Raw genomic sequence first — 21,713 nt, 5'->3', positions numbered from 1 at the left:
GAGCACGGGGGCAGGCGGGGATTGCCGGGTGCGGGGGACACCGAGGGACACGGGGAACGACAGGGGCATCGGGGGTACCGCGAGTGTCCTTGTGGGCAGTGGGTGTACCCCGAGTGTCCTTGTGGGTGTTGGGGGTCCCACGAGTGTCCCTGTGGGCATCTGGGGTACCGCGAGTGTCCCCGTGGGCATTGGAGATCCCGGGGTGTCCCTGTGCTATTGGGGGTACCCCGAGTGTCCCAGGGATCCCCCGAGTGTCCCTGAGGGCATTGAGGGTACCCCCAGTGTCCCTGTGGATATCAGGCATTCGGGGGTGTCATTGAGGGTCACACGCGTGGGCATTGTGGATTCGGGGGTGTCCCTGTGGTCATTGGGGATACCTCGAGTGTCCCTGTGGGTATCAGGGATCCCACGAGTGTCCCTGTGGGCATCGGGGATACTCCAAGTGTCCTTGTGGGCATCGGGGAGCCGGGGGTGACGGGGGGAATTGGGCATCCAGGGCAACCAGGGGGGCTCGGGGGGTCCGGGGGTCGTTGGGGGTGCCAAGAGCGCCGGGGTCCGGGGGGTCCCAAGGTTCTGGGGGTGCCGGTGCCCCCGGGCCGAGCCCCCCGTACGCACCGATGTCGGCGGTGTCGGGGTGGAACTGGGTGTTGGTGTAGGTCACGAACTGCAGCTGCCGGTTCAGGTGGTCCAGGTGGGCGGCGGCCAAGGACAGGTGCGGCTGCCCCTCCCCCCGGAGCGCCACGCCCTCCACCTCGGCCGCCACCGCCAGCGTCCCCAGCGAGGCCGTCAGGTTCACCTGGGGGCGGTACGTCACGGGGGGGGCCCGGCAGGGACCCCCAAAAACGGGGAGGGGGCGCACGGGGCGGGGGGTGCGCGACAAACCCGGCCCGGCCCCTCCACGGCCCCGCCCACCCCGTAGCCACGCCCATAGAGGGGGCAGGCCACGCCCACAGAGCGGGCAGGCCACGCCCACAGAGCGGGCAGGCCTCTCCTATTTCCAGCACGCCCCGCCCATTTCCAGTCAAGCCACGCCTATTCCAGCCAAGCCCCGCCCTCCCCGTGCCCCCCCCCGCCCTCACCTGGTACCTGTTCCTGGCCGGCGCCTGCAGGCTGAGCCCTGGGGGGGGGGGGGCGGGACACGGGGGTGAGGCCGGGAGACCCCGCAGGGACCCCCTGACCGTGACCCCCCCCCCCTCAGAGCCACCCGGGGGTCCCCCCTACCCCGCGTTCCCCCCCCCCCCCATCCCCATGCCCCTCCCCGACCCTGTGCTGTTGTACTGGGGGGCACCAAGGGACACTGGGGGAACTGGGAGGCACTGGGGACACTGGGAGGAGCTCCCACACCCCCCACGGTTCCCCCATCCTGTGCCCACCACCCTCATGCCCCCCTCCTTGACCCGGTGCCCCCCATCCCCGTGTCCCCCCAACCCTGTGCTATTCTACTGGGGGAACTGGGGGGCACGGGGAGGAGCTCCCACACCCCCCGGTTTCCCCATCCTGTGCCCTCCCCGTGCCCCCCTCCCTGACCCGGTGCCCCCAGCCCCGTGCCCATCCCCGTGCCCCCCTCCTTGACCCTCACCGGGCACCAGCACCGTCTGCAGCGGCCGCACCTCCACCCCCTGCGCCGGGTACTCCAGCGGGGAGTTGGCCGGGACGATCAGCAGCCGGTCCGCGGGGGTCTGCACCCTGCGGGGGGGGCACCGGGGCTTCAAACGGGGGATCCCGGGGGTCCCACACCCAGACAAGGGGTCCCAGCCTCGCCCCGTGCTGGGCGAGGGGTCCCGCGGTGCCCCGGGGGTCGCTCCTGGGTTGAGTCCCGGGGGTCCCTCCCGCTCTCAGCCCCGGGGGTCGCTCCCGTTCTGAGTCCCGGGAGTCGCTCCTGGGCTGAATCCCAGGGGTCCCTCCCCTCTGGGTCCCGGGGGTCTCTCCTGCTCTGAGCCCGGGGGTCCCTCCCGAGCTGAGCCCCGGGGGTCGCTCTTGGGCTGAATCCTGGGGGTCTCTCCCGCTCTCAGCCCCGGGGGTCGCTCCGGTTTTGAGCCCCGAGGGTCCCTCCCGGGTTGAGTCTCGGTGGTCGCTCCTGGGCTGAATCCCGGGGGTCCCTCCCGCTCTGATTCCTGGGGGTTTCTCCCGCGTTGAGTCTCGAGGGTCTCTCCCGCTCTCTGATGCCCGGGGGCCGCTCCCGGTTGCGCTCACCGGTTCCGGTAGTTGCGGTACTCGCGCTCCCGCTCCCGCAGCTGCCGCGGCCGCTCCCCGGGGCTGAAGGCGCTGGCGAAGTCGAGCCCCGCCGGGCCGGGCCCGAAGAGGCGCCGGTGCAGCGGCAGCGCCAGCCCCGCCTCGGCCTCCGCCTCGCACGAGCAGCCGTTCCTGGGCAGCAGCCTGTCGCGACAGGGCCGCTGGCACCGACAGCAGCGGCGACAGAGCCGCGACACGGGGAGCGGCACCGCCCTGGCACCTCTTGTCCCCATGGGGCACCGCCCTGGCACCACCCTAGCACCTCCTATCCCTCCCTGTCTCCGCTGGCACCGCCCTGGCACCTCCTGTCACTGCTTGTCCCCAGGTGGCACCGCCCTGGCCCCTCCTGTCCCCATGGGACACCGCCCTGACACCGCCCTGGCACCACCCTGACACCTCCTGTCACTGCCTATCTCTGCGTGGCACCGCCCTGGCACTGCCTTGGCACCTCCTGTCCCCATGGGGCACCGCCCTGGCACCTCCTGTCCCCGCCCTGGCACCGCCCTGGCACCTCCTGTCACTGCCTGTCCCCAGGTGGCACCGCCCTGGCACCTCCTGTCCCCATGGGACACCGCTCTGGCACCTCCTGTCACTGCCTATCTCTGCGTGGCACCGCCCTGGCACTGCCTTGGCACCTCCTGTCCCCATGGGGCACCGCCCTGGCACCTCCTGTCCCCGCGTGGCACCGCCCTGGCACCTCCTTTCCCTCCCTGTCCCTGCTGGCACTGCCCTGGCACCTCCTGTCCCTGCCTGTCCCCACGTGTCACTGCCCTGGCACCGCCCTGGCACTGCCCTGGCACCTCCTGTCCCTGCCTGTCGCAGTGTGTCACTGCCCTGGCACCTCTCGTTCCCGCATGTCATCACCCTGGAACGTCCTGTCCCTCCTTGTCTCTGCATGGTACCGCCCTGGCACCGCCCTGGCACCTCCCGTCCCTGCGTGGCACCGACCTGGCACCCCCTGCCGCCCCCCCCAGCCCTGACCCCCCTGGCACCGCCTTTGGCACCGCCCATCGCCCTTCCCCAGGTGCCCCCAACACCCACCCTGGGATGCTCCCATTTTTAGGTGCCCCCACCCACGGGTGCCCCCTGGGAGCCACAGCCCCGTCCTGGGGTGCCCTCAGCCCCGAGTACCCCCCATCCTTGGGTACCCCCCATCTTTGGGTACCCCCATCTTTGGGTACCCCTCCCCAACCATGCCCCACCCCAGGGGTTCCCAGGCCCCAAACCATGGGTGCCCCCCACCCTTGGGTGCCCCCCACCCTTGAGTACCTCCAGCCTGCAGGTGCCATCCTCTCGGTGCCCCCACCCTTGGGTACCCCCCTCGCTGCCATGCCCCAGCCCCGGGGTTCCCAAGCCCCATGCCCCTGATGCCTCCACCCTTGGGTGCCCCCACCCCGCAGGTGCCACCCTCTCGGTGCCCCCCATCTTTGGGTGCCCCCACCCTTGAGTGCTCCCCCGGTGCCCCCCAACCTCCCGGTGCACCCCACCCCTGGGTGCCCCCCACCCTTGGGTACCCTTGCGTGCCCCCACCCTCGAGTGCCCCCCCGGTGCCCCCATCCTTGGATACCCCCACCCTGCAAGTGCCACCCTCCCAGTGCCCCCCACCCTTGTGTACCCCCCATTGCCCCCCCCACCCCTGGGTGCCCCTCCTTACTCCATGACCTCCTCCTTGACCCGGAAGGGCACGTGGGGGTAGGCGCGGCCGGGGGGCCCCGGGGGGGGCGGCAGCCGCTCGGGGGGGGGGGCGGCGCAGATCCACGCTGGGGGGGCCCTTGGGGGCCCAGAGGTGCAGGAGCAGCGCGGCCAGCGAGGCCGAGGCCAGCAGCAGCAGGCACAGAGCCCGCTGCGCCCCCCGCATCCTGCCTGGGGACAGGGACACCAGGGTCACTGCAGGGACACCCAGTGTCACCAGTGTCACCTCTGTGCCCCCCAGTGTCACTGCAGGGACCCCCACATCCTGCCTGGGGACAGGGACACCGGGGTCACTGCAGGGACACCCAGTGTCACCACTGCGCCCCCCGCATCCTGCCTGGGGACAGGGACACCGGGGTCACTGCAGGGTCACCCAGTGTCACCAGTGTCACCACTGCACCCCCCGCATTCTGCCTGGGGACAGGGACACCGGGGTCACTGCAGGGACACCCAGTGTCACCTCTGTGCCCCCCGCATCCTGCCTGAGGGGGACAGGGACACCAGGGTCACTGCAGGGACACCCAGTGTCACCAGTGTCACCACAGGGACCCCCAGTGCCCCCCAGTGTCACTGCAGGGACCCCCGCATCCTGCCTGGGGACAGAGACACTGGGGTCACTGCAGGGACACCCAGTGTCACCGCTGCGCCCCCCGCATCCTGCCTGGGGACAGGGACGGGGACACCAGTGTCACCAGTGTCACCTCTGCGCCCCCCGCATCCTGCCTGGGGACAGAGACACCGGGGTCACTGCAGGGACACCCAGTGTCACCAGTGTCACCACAGGGACCCCCAGTGCCCCCCAGTGTCACTGCAGGGACACCCAGTGTCACCAGTGTCACCACAGGGACCCCCAGTGCCCCCCAGTGTCACCGCTGCACCCCCCGCATCCTGCCTGGGGACAGGGACGGGGACACCAGTGTCACCAGGGTCACCAGTGTCACCTCTGTGCCCCCCGCATCCTGCCTGGGGACAGGGGGACACTGGTGTCACCAGGGGCACTGCTGCGCCCCCCGCATCCTGCCTGGGGACAGGGGGACACCGGGGTCACTGCAGGGACACCCAGTGTCACTACAGGGACCCACAGAGACCCCCAGTGTCACCAGTGTCACTGCTGCGCCCCCAGCATCCTGTCTGAGGGGGACAGGGACACCGGGGTCACCAGGGGCACTGGGACAGGAGGACCCTCAATAACACCCAGTGTCACCGCTGCGCCCCCCGCATCCTGCCTGGGGACAGGGACGGGGACACCAGTGTCACCAGGGGCACTGCAGGGACCTCCACATCCTGCCTGGGGACAGGGGGACACCGGGGTCACTGCAGGGACACCCAGTGTCACCAGTGTCACCACAGGGACCCCCAGTGCCCCCCAGTGTCACTGCAGGGACCCCCGCATCCTTCCTGGGGACAGGGATAGGGTCACCAGGGCCCCCGCGGGACAAAACAGACCCTCCCAGTGACCCCCGGTACAACCCAACCCCTCCCGGTGCCCCCCCGGTGCCCCCGGTACAACCCAACCCCCCCCAGTGCCCCCCCGGTGCCCCCGGGCTGAGCCAGTCCCTCCCAGTGACAGCCAGCTCCTCCCAGTGCCCCCAGTGCCCCCCGGGGCCCCCAGTGTCACCAGTGCCCCCGGGCAGGCCAGCTCCTCTCAGTGTCCCCAGTGTCACCAGGGCAACCCAGCCCCTCCCAGCTCCTCCCAGTGACGCCCGGAGCCTCCCAGTGACAGCAGCGTCACCAGTGGCCCCAGTACAGCCCAGTCCCTTCCAGTGCCCCCCAGCACAACCCAGTACAGCCCAGTCCCTCCCAGTGCCCCCAGTACAAACCAGCCCCTCCCAGTGCCCCCAGTACAGCCCACCACAACCCAGCCCCTCCCAGTGACCAGTGCCCCCAGTACAGCCCAGTCCCTCCCAGTGCCCCCCAGCACAACCCAGTACAAACCAGCCCCTCCCAGTGCCCCCAGCACAACCCAGCCCCCCCCCAGTGCCCCCCAGCACAACCCAGTACAAACCAGCCCCTCCCAGTGCCCCCAGTACAGCCCACCACAACCCAGCCTCTCCCAGTGACAGCAGCGTCACCAGTGTCCCCCAGTCCCTCCCAGTGCCCCCCAGTACAGCCCAGTCCTCCCCAGTGCCCCCCAGCACAACCCAGTACAGCCCAGCCCCTCCCAGTGCCCCCAGTACAGCCCAGTCCCCCCCAGTGCCCCCAGTACAGCCCAACTCCTCCCAGTACAAACCAGCGCCCACAGCACCTCCCAGTGATTCCCAGTACAAACCAGTGCCCACAGCACCTCCCAGTGATTCCCAGTACAAACCAGTGCCGCCAGTGCCGTGCACCATCCCTCAGTCCCTGCTCTGCCTCCAGCGTTTCCCAGTGCTCCCAGTTTATCCCAGTGCCCCTCCAGTGCCTCCCAGTACAGCCCAGTCCCCCCCAGTGCCCCCAGTACAGCCCAGCCCCTCCCAGTGCCCCCCAGTATAGCCCAACTCCTCCCAGTACAAACCAGTGCCCACGGCACCTCCCAGTGATTCCCAGTACAAACCAGCGCCCACAGAACCTCCCAGTGATTCCCAGTACAAACCAGTGCCGCCAGTGCCGTGCACCATCCCTCAGTCCCTGCTCTGCCTCCAGCGTTTCCCAGTGCTCCCAGTTTATCCCAGTGCCCCCACAGTGTCCCCTTTCTGCTGTGCTCGGACCCCCCCATCCCTTCCCAGTTCTCCCAGTGCTCCCAGTGCTCTCAATTCTCCCAGTTCTCCCAGTGCAAACCAGTGCCCCCAATTCTCCCAGTTCTCCCAGTGTTCCCAGTGTTCCCAATATCTCCCAGTTTTCCCAGTCCTCCCAGTGCCCCCAATTCTCCAAGTGCCCCCAATTCCCCCAGTGGCCCCAGTTCTCCCAGTCCCCCCAGTTCCCCCAGTGCCCCCGTGCCCTCACCTGGGGGTGGGCGCAGCTCCGGGGGGCTCAGCCCTCCCTCATGGCTCTGCCCCCGCAGCTCCGGCCTGGGGACACGGGCACGGTGTCGGGGCGGGGGGGGCACAGCCCGGGATCGCCTCCGGCCCCCCCCGGGCGTGGCCGCACCGGGGCCGCCCCCGCCCCCCCCGGGGCTCCCCCAAAGGCAGGGCCGGGGCAGCCGTGACGTGGGAGGGGCTGGGGGTGCCAGGGGGGGCTCGGGGGGGGGCAGGGAGGGGCCTGGGGGTACCGGGGGGGCTCGGGGGATGCGGGGCTCAGGGGGGGCTGGGGCTATTCGGGGGATGCGGGGGATGCCGGGGGGGATGCAAAGTCTGGGGGTGTCTGGGGGGAGAAGCGGCGATGTCGCAGCCGCGACAGGGCCACGGCAGGTGCCATCCATCCACCCCCATCGCGACACGTCGCGACAGGAGCGGCCCCGGCCCTACCTGGCTCCGCTGGCGGATCCCGGCGCTCCGCGGCCGCAAGCGGCACCGGCACCGGAGCGGGCGGCGAGGGCGCCCCCGGCGGCCCCGGTGTGGAACGGCACCGCCGCAGCCCCGGGAGGGGCGGGGCGAGGCTGGGGGGGGGGGAGAGGCGGCGGACAGGGGGGGAGGGGCGGGGGGGGGTCGGGCGGGGATCAGCCCCCTCGGTGCGGCGGCCTCAGGCCGAGCTTTGTGCCCACGCGCGGGGCGCACAACGGCCCCATTGACCGGGGGCACGGGGGGGGCCCGGCCCGGGCTCGGCCGGCACCGGGAGGGGGCGGGACTCGGAGCTGGGGGGATGGGGAGACTCGGGGGGCTGCCGGGGGGGGAAGAAGCGCGGAGGGGGTCCCGGGGGGCTCAGGGTTCCTAAAGGGCTGAGGGGTCCTGGGGGGATGAGGCGTCTTGGGAGGCTCAGGGGTCCAGGGGAGTTCAGGGATCCTGAGGGTCTCAGGGGTCCCGGGGGTCTCAGGGATCCTGGGGGACTGAAGGGTCCCGGGGGTCTGATGAGTCCTAAAGGGCTGAGGGGTCCTGGGGGCTCAGGGGACCTGATGGGGCTGAGGGGTCGTGGGGGGCCTAGGGGTCCTAAAAGCTCAGGGGTTCCGGGGGACTCAGGGGTCCCGAGGGTCTCTGGAATCCCGGTGCGCTCGGAGGGGTTTGGGCGCGGTCAGGAGCAGACCGGGCAGCAGAGGGGCTCCAGGGCCGGGAGATGGCGCCGGGGCCGGCCCCGCTCGCTCGGGGTCCCAGCCCGCCCCTCCCGGCTCCGGTAATCACGTGATCCCCCCGGGATGCTCGGTGCTCTCAGCCAATCAGCGTGCAGGGATCGCCTGCATCCCGCTCGGCCAATGGGAATCCGCCAGACCTTACGTCATCGCGGCCGGCCGCGCCCCGCCTCGCCATTGGCTGCCGCCCGCGCGGGCTCCGGCCAATCGCCGCTGGCCGCGGCCTCGCAACCACCTCGCCCCCGCGGCCTCACAACGGGTGGCGTCATCCCCTCCCGTTGACCAATCAGAGCCGCTCTTGACTTTGACAGGCAGGGATTGGGACCAATCGCGGCCCGGAGCAGCGGGGCCGGGGCGGGCGCGAGGAGGTGCGGGCGGAAGCGGAAGCGGCGGCGGCGGGGGAAGATGGCGGCGCGGCGGGGCCCGGGGCCGGTGGCGGCGCTGGCGCTGCTGGCGCTGCTCGGCCCGGGGTGGCCCCTCCGCGGGGCCCGGGCCACCCTCAACCTGCAGGAGCTCAGCGAGCTCAAGTACGGCCTCGAGATCCTGGCCGAGCCGGTGCTGGCCGGGCAGGTGCGCCGCGGTACCGGAGCCAACGGCTGGGGGAGGGGGAGGCGGGTGGCGTCCGGGGGGCTCTACCGGGAGCGGCGGACTGGCCATGGGGGTGCTGAGGAGCGGGGCACCGGCTGCGGGTCAGGAGGGCCGCCCGCGGAGGGGGGGACCGGGAGCACCTGTCCGGGGGTGGAGCGGGGCGGGGCTCCGGGCTGGGGTGAACCGGGGCCGGGGCATCGTTCAGGGGGTGAACTGCCCCGGGGCACCGGTCTGATCCTGTACCGAGACCGGGGGAACTGCTCAGGGGCTGAGCCGAGCCCTGGATACCGGCTAGGGCTGAACCGGGCGCCCCAGTCTGGGGCTGAACCGGGGCCGGGGCACCGGTCAGGGCTGTACCGGGCCCGTGCCCCCGGCTGAGCTCCTCACCGGGGCTCATTCCGGGGCCGGCGGCAGCCGCTGGGCAGTGGAACACGGCCGGGGGTCTCTGCAGGGGCCGGGAGCGCCCGTTCGGGGCGGGAACGGGGCCGGGGGCGCTGGGCCGAGGTCGGAGATGTCCCGGGCTGGGCTCGGGGTCCCGGACAGGGACGGGGAACAGCGGCTCCGGGGGCTCGGGGGGTCCCGGGCAGGGCTCGAAATCCCGGGCTGGGGTCCCGGGTCGGGGTTTAGCGGCTCCGGGGGCTCGGGGAGGGTTCCGGGCAGGGTCGGCGCCCCGGGCAAAGTCTGAGCCCAGCCGGGACAGCGGCTCCGAGAGGTCCCGGGCCGGGCTTGAGGTCCCGGGCCAGGGCTCAGCGGCTCCGGTGGCTCGGGAGGGGCTCAGGGGTCCCCGGATGGGCTCGGGAGTCCCGGGCAAGGTTCCTGGGCCGGGGCTCAGCGGCTCGCGGGGCTCAAGGTCCCGGTTAGGGGCTCAGCCCAGCCGGGGCTCATCGATCCCGGTGTCTCGGGGGGTGTTCCCTGTCAGTCCCGGTGTCCCGGGGGGAGTTCCCGATCGATCCCGGTGTCCCGGGGGTGTTCCCTGTCAGTCCCGGTGTCCCGGGGGGGAGTTCCCGATCGATCCCGGTGTCCCGGGGGGAGTTCCCGGTCGGTCCCGGTGTCCCGGTCTGTCCGTACCTGCGCTGTGCGGTGCCGCTCCGTGCCTGGGGGGGGGGTGGGTGAGTTCCGTTTCCCCCCCGGTGCCGCCCGCACATGTTCCGGATGTGCGGGGGGGGCAGGGACGGACCGGGGATTTCACTTTCGGTTCCCCAATCCGGGGCGGTCACACCCGGTGCCCCGGTTTGTCCCGGTTTGTCCCGGGACGGCCCCGGGGCTCCTCCAGCTGATTTGGGGGTCGAGAGGATTTGGGGGGGTCCAGAGCCCCGTCCTGTGCCCCCCCCTCCGTGTGACAGGAACAGGGACGGGGCGGGGCCGGGCCGGATGCGGTTGTTTTGTTTTGGCGGGAAGGGCGGGGGGGGGGGGGACTGAGGGGATGTGGGGTCACCGGGGGTGTCTGTGGGGTCATGGGGGGGCTGCAGGGTCTCGGGGGGCTTTGGGGTCACTGTGGGGTCATCGTGGGGGCTGTGGGTTCACCAGGGGGGCTTTGGGGTCAGTGAGGGAGTCTTGAGGTCACTGGGCGGCTTTGGGGTCCTTGGGGGAGTCTCTGGGGTCATCGGGGGGGCTTTGGGGTCTCTGTGGTGTCTTTGGGGTCACTGGGGGGCTTTGGGGGCACTTTGGGTCTCTGGTTGAATCTGTGGGGTCACCAGGGGGGCTGCAGGGTCACAGGGAGTCTGTGGGGTTCCTGGGGGGCTTTGGGGTCTCTGTGGTGTCTTTGGGGTCACTGGGCGGCTGCAGGGTCTCAGGGGGCTTTGGGGTCTCTGCGGGGTCATCGGAGGGGCTGTGGGGTCACCAGGGGTGCTTTGGGGTCAATGAGGGACTCTTGGCGTCACTGGGGGGCTTTGGGGTCACTGTGGGGCTTTGGGGTCTCTGGGGGAAATTTGGGATTGCCAGGGGTGGCTGTAGGGTCACTGGGGGGCTTTGGGGTCACTGTGGGGGCTGCAGGGTCACTGGGGGGAGTCTGTGGGGTTCCTGGGGGGCTTTGGGGTCACTGGTGGGGTGCAGGGTCTCTGGGGGGACTTTGGGATTGCCAGGGGTGGCTATAGGGTCACTGGGGGGCTGCAGGGTCACTGAGGGAGTCTGTGGGGTGTCTGGGGTCTCTGTGGTGTCTGTGGGGGCTGCAGGGTCTCGGGGGGCTTTGGGGTCTCCGTGGGGTCACCAGGGGGGCTTTGGGGTCAATGAGGGACTCTTGGGGTCACTGGGGGGCTTTGGGGTCACTGGGGGGACTGCAGGGTCTGTGGGGGGTTTGGGGTCATCGGGGGAGCTTTGGGGTCTCTGGGGACTCGGTGGGGTCTCTCTGGGGCTATGGGATCACTGGGGGAATCTAGGGGTGTCTGTGGGGTTATGGGGGTGTCTGTGGGGTTATGGGGGTGTCTGTGGGGTCCCGGGGGTGTCTGTGGGGTCCTCAGAGGGGGCTCCCCAAGGGGGGCAGAGCCCCGGGGGGTGTTTAGGGGTGCCAGGGGAGGCTTTGGGGGGGCTCTTTAGGGGTTCTGGGGGGGCTCTGAGGTGCCAGGGGGTATTTAGGGATGCTGGGGGGGCTCTTTAGTGGTGCCAGGAGGGGCTGTTTGGGGATACCAGGGGGGCAGAGCCCTGGGGGGTGTTTTGGGGTGCCAGGGGCTCTTTAGGGGTGCCAGGGGTTCGTGTTTAGGGGGGCTCTTTAGGGGTGCCAGGGGGGGCTCTGCAGAGGCTCTTTAGGGGTGCCAGGGCCCTGGGGTGCCAGGGGGACTCTTTAGGAGTGCCAGGGTCTGTTCAAGGGTGCCATGCCCTGAGCCGGTGCCCCCGTGCCCACAGCGGCAGGACGTGGTGACGGTGGCATCGCGGTTCAAGCAGCTCTACGAGTGCCACCTGCCCCCCGCGGCCGTGGCACCGCCCCCGGGACCCCCCCGGGACCCCCGCGGGTACAACGGCTCCGGCGTGGCCGAGCTGCTGCGGCCCATGGGCACCGCGCCCTGCCTGGTCAAGGTGGGCATCACTGGGGGCATGGGGGGCATGGGCACCATGGGCACCGCGCCCTGCCTGGTCAAGGTGGGCATCAATGGGCATGGGGGACATGGGCACCGCGCCCTGCCTGGTCAAGGTGGGCATCACTGGGGCATGGGGGGCATGGGTACCATGGGCACCGCGCCCTGCATGGTCAAGGTGGGCATCAATGGGCATGGGGGGCATGGGCACCATGGGCACCGCGCCCTGCATGGTCAAGGTGGGCATCACTGGGGCATGGGGGGCATGGGCACCGCGCCCTGCCTGGTCAAGGTGGGCATCAATGGAACATGGGGAGTGATGGGGCACCATGGGCACCGCGCCCTGCCTGGTCAAGGTGGGCATCGGCACCACGCCCTGCCTGGTCAAGGTGGGCATCAATGGGGCATGGGGGCATGGGCACCATGGGCACCGCGCCCTGCCTGGTCAAGGTGGGCATCAATGGGGGCATGGGGGCACAGGGGCATGGGGAGTGATGGGGGACCATGGGCACCGCCCCGTGCCTGCTCAAGGTGGGCACTAAGGGGGCATGGGGGGCATTGCGCCCTGCCTGCTCAAGGTGGGCATGGGAAGGACACAGGGGGTGCCAGGGAGGCACGGGGGGTGCTGTTGGGTGCCAGGGGGCACTGCCATGCCCCATCCTCACCCCCTGCCCTCTCCCAGACCAAGGACTGGTGGACGTACGAGTTCTGCTACGGGCGCCACATCCAGCAGTACCACCTGGAAGGTGACGCTGGGCACAGGGCGGGCACGGGGCGGGCACGGGGCGGCCCTGAGGACCCCTCCCCACTCAATCTGTGCCCACTGTGTGCCCACCCCCCAGAGTCGGAGATCAAGGGCGATGTGCTGGTGCTGGGGTATTACCAGTCTGCCTTCGACTGGGACGACGAGGCTGCCAAGGTGGGTGTGCCCCCCGCCCTGGGCACAGCAGGGCTGTCCTGTGCCCACCTGTGCCCACCCTGTGCCCACCTGTGCCCGCCCTGTGCCCGCAGGCCTCCAAGCAGCACCAGCTGAGGCGCTACCACAGCCAGAGCTACGTCAACGGCTCCCGCTGCGACCTGACCGGGCGTGCCCGCGAGGCCGAGGTCCGGGTAAGGGTGGCACGGGGAGTGCCAGGGGGGCATTGAGGAGCACCCTGGGCACTGGGGGGGGCACAGCACCCTGCCTGAGCAAGGTGGGCATGGGGGCACGGGGGGGCACCATGCCCTGCCTGATCAAAGTGGGTGTGGGGGGTGCCAGAGGGCATGGGGGGCACAGGGGGTGCCAGGGAGCACAGCACTGTGCCTGATCAAATGGGCATGGGGGGCACAGGGAGGGCACCGCACCCTACCTGATCAAGGTGGGCACAGGGCTGCCAGGGGGTATGGAGGGGGCATAGCACCCTGCCTGATCAAGGTAGGCACTGGGGGTGCCAGGGGGAATGGAGGGGGCACAGCACTCTGCTTGACCAAAGGGGGTGCCAGGGAGTACAGCACCCTGCCTGAGCAAGGTGGGCATGGGGTGGCATGGGGAGGCACCAGGGATGCCAGGGGGTCACAGCACCCTGCCTGAGCAAGGTAGGCAGCATGAGGGGCACAGGGGGGACACAGAGGGGCATGGGGGGCACGGAGGGGCACAGAGGGGGCACAGGGAGCATGGGGGGAGCACGGGAGGCACAGGGGGCACTGAGGAGCACCCTGGGCACGGCAGGCCCTCACCAGAGCTGTGCCCGCAGTTCCTGTGCGAGGAGGGCACTGAGGGGCACAGAGGGGCATAGGGGGGCACCCTGGGCACGGCAGGCCCTCACCGGGGCTGTGCCCGCAGTTCCTGTGTGAGGAGGGCACTGAGGGGCATGGGGGGCACAGAGGGGCATAGGGGGGCACCCTGGGCACGGCAGGCCCTCACGGGGCTGTGCCCGCAGTTCCTGTGCGAGGAGGGCACGGGCGATTACATTGCCCGCGTGGACGAGCCGCAGTCGTGCCAGTACGTGCTGACCGTGCACACCACGCGCATCTGCCACCACCCGTTCCTGCGCCCTGCCCCGGGGCTGGCACCGCTGCCCATCCGCTGCCAGCCCGCCCTCTCGCCCGCCCAGTACGTGCAGTACGTGCGTGCCCAAGTCTGTGAGTACCAGGGGCCATGGGGAGTGGGTATGGGGCTGGGGCTGCCCACCCTGGGGCTGGCACTGAGCTCAGCTGCGGGGCTGGCACTGCCCCCCCAGCCTGGGGCTGGCACCTTCATCCTAGAACTGGCACTGCCCCCTCAGCCTGGGGCTGGCACTGGCCCCTTTCAGCATGGGGCTGGCACTGTCACCCCAGCCTAGGCTGGCACTGTCACCCCTGGGGCTGGCACTGTCCCTTCCAGCCTGGCCCTGTCCCATCTATCCCAAGGCTGGCATTCTGCCTCGGTCCTAGAGTTGGCACTGTCCCCTCCAGCCTGGGCCTGTCCCTTCCACCCCAAAGCTGGCATTGTCCCCTCCATCCTGGGACTGGCCTTGTCTCCTCCAGACTGGCACTGTCCCCTCCATTCTGGAGTTGGCACTGTTCTCTCCAGCCTAGAGATGGCACTGTCCCCTTAGCCTGGGACTGGCACTGTCCTTTCCAGCCTGGCACTGTCCCCTCCACCCCAAGGCTGGCTCTGTCCCCTCCATTCTAGAGCTGGCACTGTCCCCTCCATGCCAGGGCTGGCACTCTCCCCTCCAGTCTTGGCCTGTCTCCTCCATCCTGGAGCTGTCACTGTCACCTTCCTGGTCCTGTCCCCTCTGTCCTGGACTGGCACTGTCCCCTCTGTGCCAGGGCTGCCCTGGTGCCCTGCAGTGTGGAGCTGGGGCTGTCCCCAACCTGTCCCTGTCCCCAGCTGTCCCTGTGTCCCCAGCTGTCCGTGTGTCCCCAGCTGTCCCTGTGTCCCCAGCTGTCCCCAGCTGTCCGTGTGTCCCCCAGCTGTCCCTGTGTCCCCAGCTGTCCCCAGCTGTCCCTGTGTCCCCCAGCTGTCCGTGTGTCCCCAGCTGTCCCTGTGTCCCCAGCTGTCCCCAGCTGTCCCCAGCTGTCCCAGCTGTCCCTGTGTCCCCAGCTGTCCCCAGCTGTCCCTGTGTCCCCAGCTATCCCTGTGTCCCCAGCTGTCCCTGTGTCCCCAGCTGTCCCCAGCTGTCCCCAGCTGTCCCAGCTATCCCTGTGTCCCCAGCTGTCCCCAGCTGTCCGTGTGTCCCCAGGTGTCCCAGCTGTCCCTCTGTCCCTGTGTCCCCAGCTGTCCCTGTGTCCCCCAGCTGTCCGTGTGTCCCCAGCTGTCCCCAGCTGTCCGTGTGTCCCCCAGCTGTCTCAGCTGTCCCTGTGTCCCCAGCTGTCCCCAGCTGTCCCCAGCTGTCCCCAGCTGTCCCCAGCTGTCCCTGTGTCCCCCAGCTGTCCGTGTGTCCCCAGCTGTCCCTGTGTCCCCAGCTGTCCCCAGCTGTCCCCAGCTGTCCGTGTGTCCCCAGCTGTCCCTGTGTCCCCAGCTGTCCCCAGCTGTCCGTGTGTCCCCAGCTGTCCCTGTGTCCCCAGCTGTCCCCAGCTGTCCCTGTGTCCCCAGGTGTCCGTGTGTCCCCAGCTGTCCCTGTGTCCCCAGCTGTCCCAGCTGTCCCTGTGTCCCCCAGCTGTCCCTGTGTCCCCAGCTGTCCCTGTGTCCCCCAGCTGTCCCTGTGTCCCCCAGCTGTCCCAGCTGTCCCTGTGTCCCCAGCTGTCCCCCAGCTGTCCCTGTGTCCCCAGCTGTCCCCAGCTGTCCGTGTGTCCCCAGCTGTCCCTGTGTCCGTGTGTCCCCAGCTGACACCAAGCGCAAGGTGGAGGAGATCTCGGAGGAGCTGCGCTCGCTGGACACGCGGCTCTGGAGTGACCGGGACAGCGAGGTGCCATCGCCAGGGGCACCCAGGGACACCCCGGAGGGTACGGCCCTGTCCCCTCCCCGCTGTGACAGCGCTGCCACTGTCCCCTGTGCCAGCTGTGCCAGCCCTGTCCCCTCTGTGCCAGGGACCCAGGCAGAGCCAGCGCAGGATGTGCCAGCCGGGGAGCAGGAGGTGCCAGCCACAGCCGGTGCCCAGCAGGACAGCGCCAGGGTGAGTGCCAGTGGCCCTGGGGACACTCTGGGGTCACTTTGGGGTTTGAGCCCTGCTCCATGCCCGGTGTCCTCCCTGCAGGAGCCATCCCCGAGGGCAGCCGGCGGTCGGGCAGCTGGTGAGTCCTGGGTGCCCTCCCTGTGCCACCTCCGTGCCACCCCTGTGTCCCCCATGTCACTTCCATGCCCACCTTGTGTCCCTTGTGTCACCTCTGTGCCCACCCTGTGTCCCCCATGTCACCTCCATCCTGTGTCCCCCATGCCCACCACGTCCCCCATGTCCCCTCCATGCCCACCCTGTGTCCCCCATGCCCCACTGTGTCCCCTGTGTCACCCCCATGCCCCCCGTCACCTCCATGCCCCCCTGTGTCCCCGATGCCCACCCCATGCCCCCCGTGTCACCCTCATGCCCACCCTGTGTCCCCCTTGCCCCCTCTATGCCCACTCTCTGTCCCCCATGCCCCCCGGTGCCCCCCCCGTTCCCCCTGGCACTGCCACCCCCATGCCCACCTCGTGTCCCCTTTGTCCCCCTTGTGCCCCCCATGCCCCCGATGCCCCCTGGCACTGCCATCCCCGTTGCCCACCCCGTGCCCCCTGTGCCCCCTGGCACTGCCATCCCCGTTGCCCACCCCGTGCCCCCCATGTTCCCCTGTGCCCCCCATGCCCCCGGTGCCCCCTGGCACTGCCATCCCCGTTGCCCTCCCCATGTCTCCTATGTCACTCCCATGCCATGTCCCCCATGCCCCCGGTGCCCCCTGGCACTGCCATCCTCATTGCCCACCCCGTGCCCCCTGTGCCCCCGGTGCCCCCCATGCCCCCAATGCCCCCTGGCACTGCCACCCCCGTTGCCCCCTCCCAGACCCCCGCAGGAGGATCCACTTCAAGGTGATCCGCAGCCCCGGGGACCTGCTGCAGTTCCTCGAGGAGCTCAAGGAGACCACCAGGAAGGTGGGCACCCCCCCATGCCCGTGCCCCCCCTCGGGCCCCCCCGTGCCTCAGTTTCCCCCTGAGCCCCCTCCCGCTGCCCCAGGCCAGGGAGAAGGCCAGCGAGGAAGAGGAGGAAGAGGGGGAGGAGGAGGAAGCAGCCAAGGCTGCCCCAGCCCCGCCGGGCCCTGCAGAGCCCCCCAGCCCCGAGGCCCTGCCCGGCCCCGAGGCCCCGCCCGCGGCGGAGGAGGAGGAGGAGGGTGAGGATGAAGATGAGGAGGAGGAGGAGGAGGCGGGGCCGCTGCTGGCGGGGCTGGAGCTGCTGCCGCGGGAGCAGGTGGCGAGGCTGAAGGAGGAGGTGAAGAACCAGATGGAGCAGGAGTTCGACAGCATCATCAGCGAGGTGGGGACCCCGAGGGGCTGGGACCCCCATTGGGGACCCCCTGAGGGGCTGGGACCCCACACTGGGGCCCCTGGAGGGGCTAGGACCCCCTTGATGGGGCTGGGATGCCTACAGGGTACTGGGACCCCCACAGGGGCACTGGGACCCCCATTGGGGACCCCCTGAGGGGCACTGGGACCCCCCTGGCTGGGGCAAGACCCCCAGAGGGGCACTCACTGGGACCCCTCCTTGGGCTGGGACCCCCACAGGGGCACTGGGACCACCCTGATAGGACTGGGACCCCCACAGGGACCGTGGGACCCCCTGATTGGGGTGGGACCCCCACAGGACACTGGGACCCCCCTCACCATGCTGGGACCCCCACAGGGACCATGGGACCCCCTGATTGGGGTGGGACCCCCACAGGACACTGGGACCCCCCTCACCATGCTGGTACCCCCACAGGGACACTAAGACCCCCCCCTGGCTGGGCTGGGACCCTCAGAGGGGCAATAGGACCCTCACAGTAGCCCTGGGACCCCCTGATTGGGTTGGGACCCCCACAGGGACAGTGGGACCCCCCTCACCATGCTGGGACCCCCACAGGGGCACTGGGACATGGAGGTCCCTGGCAGGGATGGGACCCCCTGGCCAAGCTGGGCCCACCCACCCAGGCTGCACTGGGGGAGCCCCAGCTGGGTTGGCTGCCTCCCCCCCCCCCCAAAAATGGGGAGCCCCTCATGGCTGTGGGGCCACCCTGCCCACACCGGGGACCCCCCTGAGCATGCTGGGACCCCCTCTAAACTGTGCTGGGGACCCCCTGGGAGGGTTGGGACCCCCTGACTGCACGGGGAGGCCCTGGGAGCGCTGGGGACCCTATGGGATGGCCAGGGGTGCCCAGCAGCGCTGGGGACAGCCCGGGGACAGCCCGTGTGGCCCCGCTGCTCCAGTCCGTGCTGGCCCGGCCGCCGAACCGGCCCCGAACCCTCCCGGTGCAGGTGGAGGAGGAGCTGGAGACCGAGGGGCTCAAGGGCGAGTTCGACCGGAGCCGCGCCACGCGGACCCTGGCGAGCACCCTGAGCCGCCTGATGGAGCGGCTGGACCGGCCCGAGCCCCGCCGCGACCCCCCCGGGGCCCGCAGGGAGGAAGAGGAGCAGGAGGAGGAAGAGGAGGAAGGAGCGGCGAGGAAGGGCAGCAGCCCCCGGCCGGCCAAGGACGGGCGGGTGCGGGTGCGGATGGGCAGGGCCGGGAGCCGGGACACCCCCAAGGATCCGGAACCCCCCCGGGAGAAGCAGGAGCCCCCCCGGGACAAGCAGAGCCCCCCGCAGGTGGAGAACGAGGTGCGGGAGCTGCTGGCCAAGGAGGGGCTGCGCGCTGAAGGTACTGGGGGGGGCTGGGGTGGGGGGCGGCACGGGGAGAGCCCCCCCAACCCCAAATGAACCCCCCCGGGCCCCCCCCCCCCCGGCAGGGAAAATCGAGATCAAGATCGTGACGGCGGCGGCGGGCGGCGAGGAGGAGGAGGGGGCGCAGTGGCTGTCGGAGGAGGATTCGCGGAGCCTCAAGGAGATTTTCCTCAGCATCCTGGTGCGGGGGGGCGCGGGAGGGGGCACAGCTGAGGGTGGGCAGGAGGGGAATTCGTGGTGTTGGGGGAAAGCAGGGACACGGCTGAGGTGGGGGAAACTGAGGCACGGCAGGGTTGGGGAATGGGGGGGGGAAACTGAGGCACGGGAGGACACATTGAGGTGGAGAGGGTGGGGGCAGGACACAGGCGGGGGGGCTGAGGAGGGAAAAGTGGGGTACGGGGGGGCAGTGAGGTGAGGAGGGCACTGAGGTGAAGGGGGGGTGACGGGGGCACAGAAATGAAGGGGAGCAATGAAGTGGGGGGGGCACTGAGGTCAGGGGGTCACTGAGGTCAGAGGGGGCACCGAGGTGAAGGGGGTGGCACTGAGGTCGAGGGGGGCACAGAGGGGTGGGCACTGAGGTGTAGGGGGGCACTGAGGTGAAGGGGGAGGCAGTAAGGTCGGGGGGGCACTGAGAGGATCGGGGGCACTGAGGTGGGGGGGAACTGATTTGCCCCCCCCTCCCCCAGGTGCAGGGCACAGAGGTCGGGGTGGGCACTGAGGTGGGATGGGCACAGAGAGGAGGGAGGAAGAGATGCCCAGTGGGCACTGATTGAAGGAGGGGCCACAGAGGTGAGGTGGGCACTGAGGTCAGGGTGGGCACCGAGGTGAAGGCCGGGGCACTGAGGTGAAGGGAGGGGCACAGATGTCAGGTGGGCACTGAAATCAGGTGGGCACTGCTTTCCCCCAGGTGCAAGGCACTGAGGTCAGGGGGGCCACTGAGATGAGAGAGGCACTGAGATCAGGGTGGGCACAGATGCCAGGTGGGCACTGATTCCTCCCTCCCCAGGTGCAGGGCACAGAAGTGAGGTGGGCACAGAGGTGACAGGGGGCACAGATATCAGTGGGCACAGGTGGGCACTGATTCCCTCCCCTCTAGGTGCAGGGCACGGAGGTGAGGGGGGCACTGAGATCAGGTGGGCATAGAGATGAGGTGGGCACAGATGGCAGCTGGACGCTGATTTGCCCCTTTACCCCAGGTGCAGAGCACAGAGGTGAGGTGGGCACAGAGGTCCGAGTGGGCACAGATGTCTGTGGGCACTGAGGGGATTGGAGTGGGCACAGATGCCAGGTGGGCACTGATTCCTCCCTCCCCAGGTGCAGGGCACAGAGGTGAGGTGGGCACAGAGGTGACAGGGATCACAGATATCAGTGGGCACAGGTGGGCACTGATTCCCTCCCCTCCAGGTGCAGGGCACAGAGATGAGGGGGGCACTGAGATGAGGGGGGCACTGAGGTGAAGGGAGGGGCACAGATGCCAGCTGGGCACTGATTTGCCCCTTTACCCCAGGTGCAGAGCACAGAGGTGAGGTGGGCACAGAGATCCAAGTGGGCACAGATGTCTGTGGGCACTGAGGGGATTGGAGTGGGCACAGATGCCAGGTGGGCACTGATTCCTCCCTCCCCAGGTGCCGGGCACAGAGGTGACAGGGGGCACAGATATCAGTGGGCACAGCTGGGCACTGATTCCCGCTTTGCCCCAGGTGCAGGGCACGGAGGTGTGGGGAGCACAGAGGTGAGGTGGGCACAGAGGTGAAGGGGCACAGATGCCAGGTGGGCACTGATTGCCCCTCTCCCCAGGTGCAGGGCACAGAGGTGAGGTGGGCACAGAGGTGAAGGGGCACCGATGCCAGGTGGGCACTGATTTGCCCCTTTACCCCAGGTGCAGAGCACAGAGGTGAGGTGGGCACAGAGATCCAAGTGGGCACAGATGTCTGTGGGCACTGAGGGGATTGGAGTGGGCACAGATGCCAGGTGGGCACTGATTCCTCCCTCCCCAGGTGCCAGGCACAGAGGTGACAGGGGGCACAGATATCAGTGGGCACAGGTGGGCACTGATTCCCCCTTTGCTCCAGGTGCAGGGCACAGAGGTGAGGTGGGCACAGAGGTGAAGGGGCACCGATGCCAGGTGGGCACTGATTTGCCCATCTCCGCAGGTGCAGGGCACAGAGGTGAGGTGGGCACAGAGGTGAAGGGGCACCGATGCCAGGTGGGCACTGATTTGCCCCTTTACCCCAGGTGCAGAGCACAGAGGTGAGGTGGGCACAGAGATCCAAGTGGGCACAGATGTCTGTGGGCACTGAGGGGATTGGAGTGGGCACAGATGCCAGGTGGGCACTGATTCCTCCCTCCCCAGGTGCAGGGCATGGAGGTGAGGTGGGCACAGAGGTGAAGGGGCACAGATGTCAGTGAGTACAGGTGGGCACTGATTCCCCCTTTGCCCCAGGTGCAGGGCACAGAGGTGAGGTGGGCACAGAGGTGAAGGGGCACCGATGCCGGGTGGGCACTGACTGCCCCTCTCCGCAGGTGCAGGGCACGGAGGTGTGGGGAGCACAGAGGTGAGGTGGGCACAGAGGTGAAGGGGCACAGAGGTGAGGTGGGCACTGATTGCCCCTGTCCCCAGGTGCAGGGCACAGAGGTGAGGTGGGCACAGAGGTGAAGGGGCACCGATGCCAGGTGGGCACTGATTTGCCCATCTCCCCAGGTGCAGGGCACAGAGGTGAAGGGGCACCGATGCCAGGTGGGCACTGACTGCCCCTCTCCGCAGGTGCAGGGCACGGAGGAGGCGCAGAAGGAGCGGCGCCGCCTGCAGGCGCTGCAGGACAATTACCGCTTCGTCTGGGGGGGCCGCCAGGAGCCCCCCCCGCCCGCCGACTCCGAGGACCAAGATTTCTGACCCCCCAAAGCTGAGCCCTTCAATCCTGAGCGGGCCCCCCGGAACTGTGGCTTCATCCCTGCCCTGCCCTGGCACCGGGCACAGGGGGCACCCCAAGGACACCCCGGGGGACCCTGCCCTGTTTGGGGGGCATCACTGTGCCCCCCCAGGGGAGCCTGTGCTGTCACCGCGGGCATTTGTGACACGGATGAACTGGGGGGGGGCAGGTGCCCGTGATTGTGGGGGGGGGTTGTGTGTAATTGGGGTAATTGGGGGGGGGTCCTGTTGCCGCTGGAGCCGTCGGTGCCGCCCCCGGCCCGGGGGGGTCTCTCTCTCATAATGAGATGTCGCGTTCGCCCCCCCCCCCCTTTTATCAATAAACCGAGGTCGCCCCGG

At 69.8% G+C, this 21,713-nt stretch overlaps 2 protein-coding genes across 6 annotated transcripts in view; one reads left to right on the top strand and one right to left on the bottom strand.

Moving 5' to 3' along the window:
• The window catches only part of B4GALNT1 (beta-1,4-N-acetyl-galactosaminyltransferase 1), a 17,841-nt gene extending 8,088 nt beyond the window's left edge, over positions 1-9,753 (bottom strand). The window contains 8 exon segments of the mRNA XM_074530997.1: positions 616-796; positions 1,080-1,117; positions 1,580-1,686; positions 2,194-2,376; positions 3,887-3,927; positions 3,929-4,095; positions 6,847-6,911; positions 9,719-9,753. Coding sequence (XP_074387098.1) covers positions 616-796; positions 1,080-1,117; positions 1,580-1,686; positions 2,194-2,376; positions 3,887-3,927; positions 3,929-4,090 — 712 coding nt within the window. The 5' untranslated portion in view covers positions 4,091-4,095; positions 6,847-6,911; positions 9,719-9,753.
• OS9 (OS9 endoplasmic reticulum lectin) lies at positions 8,428-21,713 on the top strand. Of its 5 annotated transcripts, none has more exons than XR_012577583.1 (16): positions 8,428-8,632; positions 11,489-11,659; positions 12,341-12,404; positions 12,501-12,577; positions 12,670-12,768; positions 13,578-13,779; positions 15,448-15,567; positions 15,652-15,737; positions 15,819-15,855; positions 16,596-16,684; positions 16,767-17,063; positions 18,041-18,422; positions 18,511-18,626; positions 19,542-20,274; positions 20,357-21,118; positions 21,183-21,344. XR_012577583.1 is itself a non-coding variant. In XM_074530996.1 (14 exons), exons 1-14 carry the CDS (start codon positions 8,468-8,470, stop codon positions 21,336-21,338), a joined length of 2,028 nt encoding a protein of 675 aa, XP_074387097.1. In that variant the 5' UTR covers positions 8,429-8,467; the 3' UTR covers positions 21,339-21,713. The 5 variants fall into 5 exon arrangements, 2 of the variants coding, with proteins under 2 accessions (XP_074387097.1, XP_074387096.1); XR_012577582.1 differs by having other exon boundaries at positions 19,542-20,772; positions 20,861-21,118; XR_012577584.1 differs by having other exon boundaries at positions 8,429-8,632; positions 19,542-21,118.

Source organism: Zonotrichia albicollis, chromosome 33 (assembly GCF_047830755.1).
Source record: "Zonotrichia albicollis isolate bZonAlb1 chromosome 33, bZonAlb1.hap1, whole genome shotgun sequence".
Classification (NCBI taxonomy): Eukaryota; Metazoa; Chordata; class Aves; order Passeriformes; family Passerellidae; genus Zonotrichia; species Zonotrichia albicollis.
This window is presented reverse-complemented; position numbering and strand designations above follow the sequence as displayed.

Bases quoted from the DNA above. Each gene is read 5' to 3' on its own strand.
- OS9 (XM_074530995.1), top strand. From the start codon at position 8,468: ATGGCGGCGCGGCGGGGCCCGGGGCCGGTGGCGGCGCTGGCGCTGCTG. The intron at 12,578-12,669 runs GTGGGTGTGCCC...CTGTGCCCGCAG, and splicing joins GGGACGACGAGGCTGCCAAG to GCCTCCAAGCAGCACCAGCT. The intron at 15,738-15,818 runs GTGAGTGCCAGT...TCCTCCCTGCAG, and splicing joins CCCAGCAGGACAGCGCCAGG to GAGCCATCCCCGAGGGCAGC.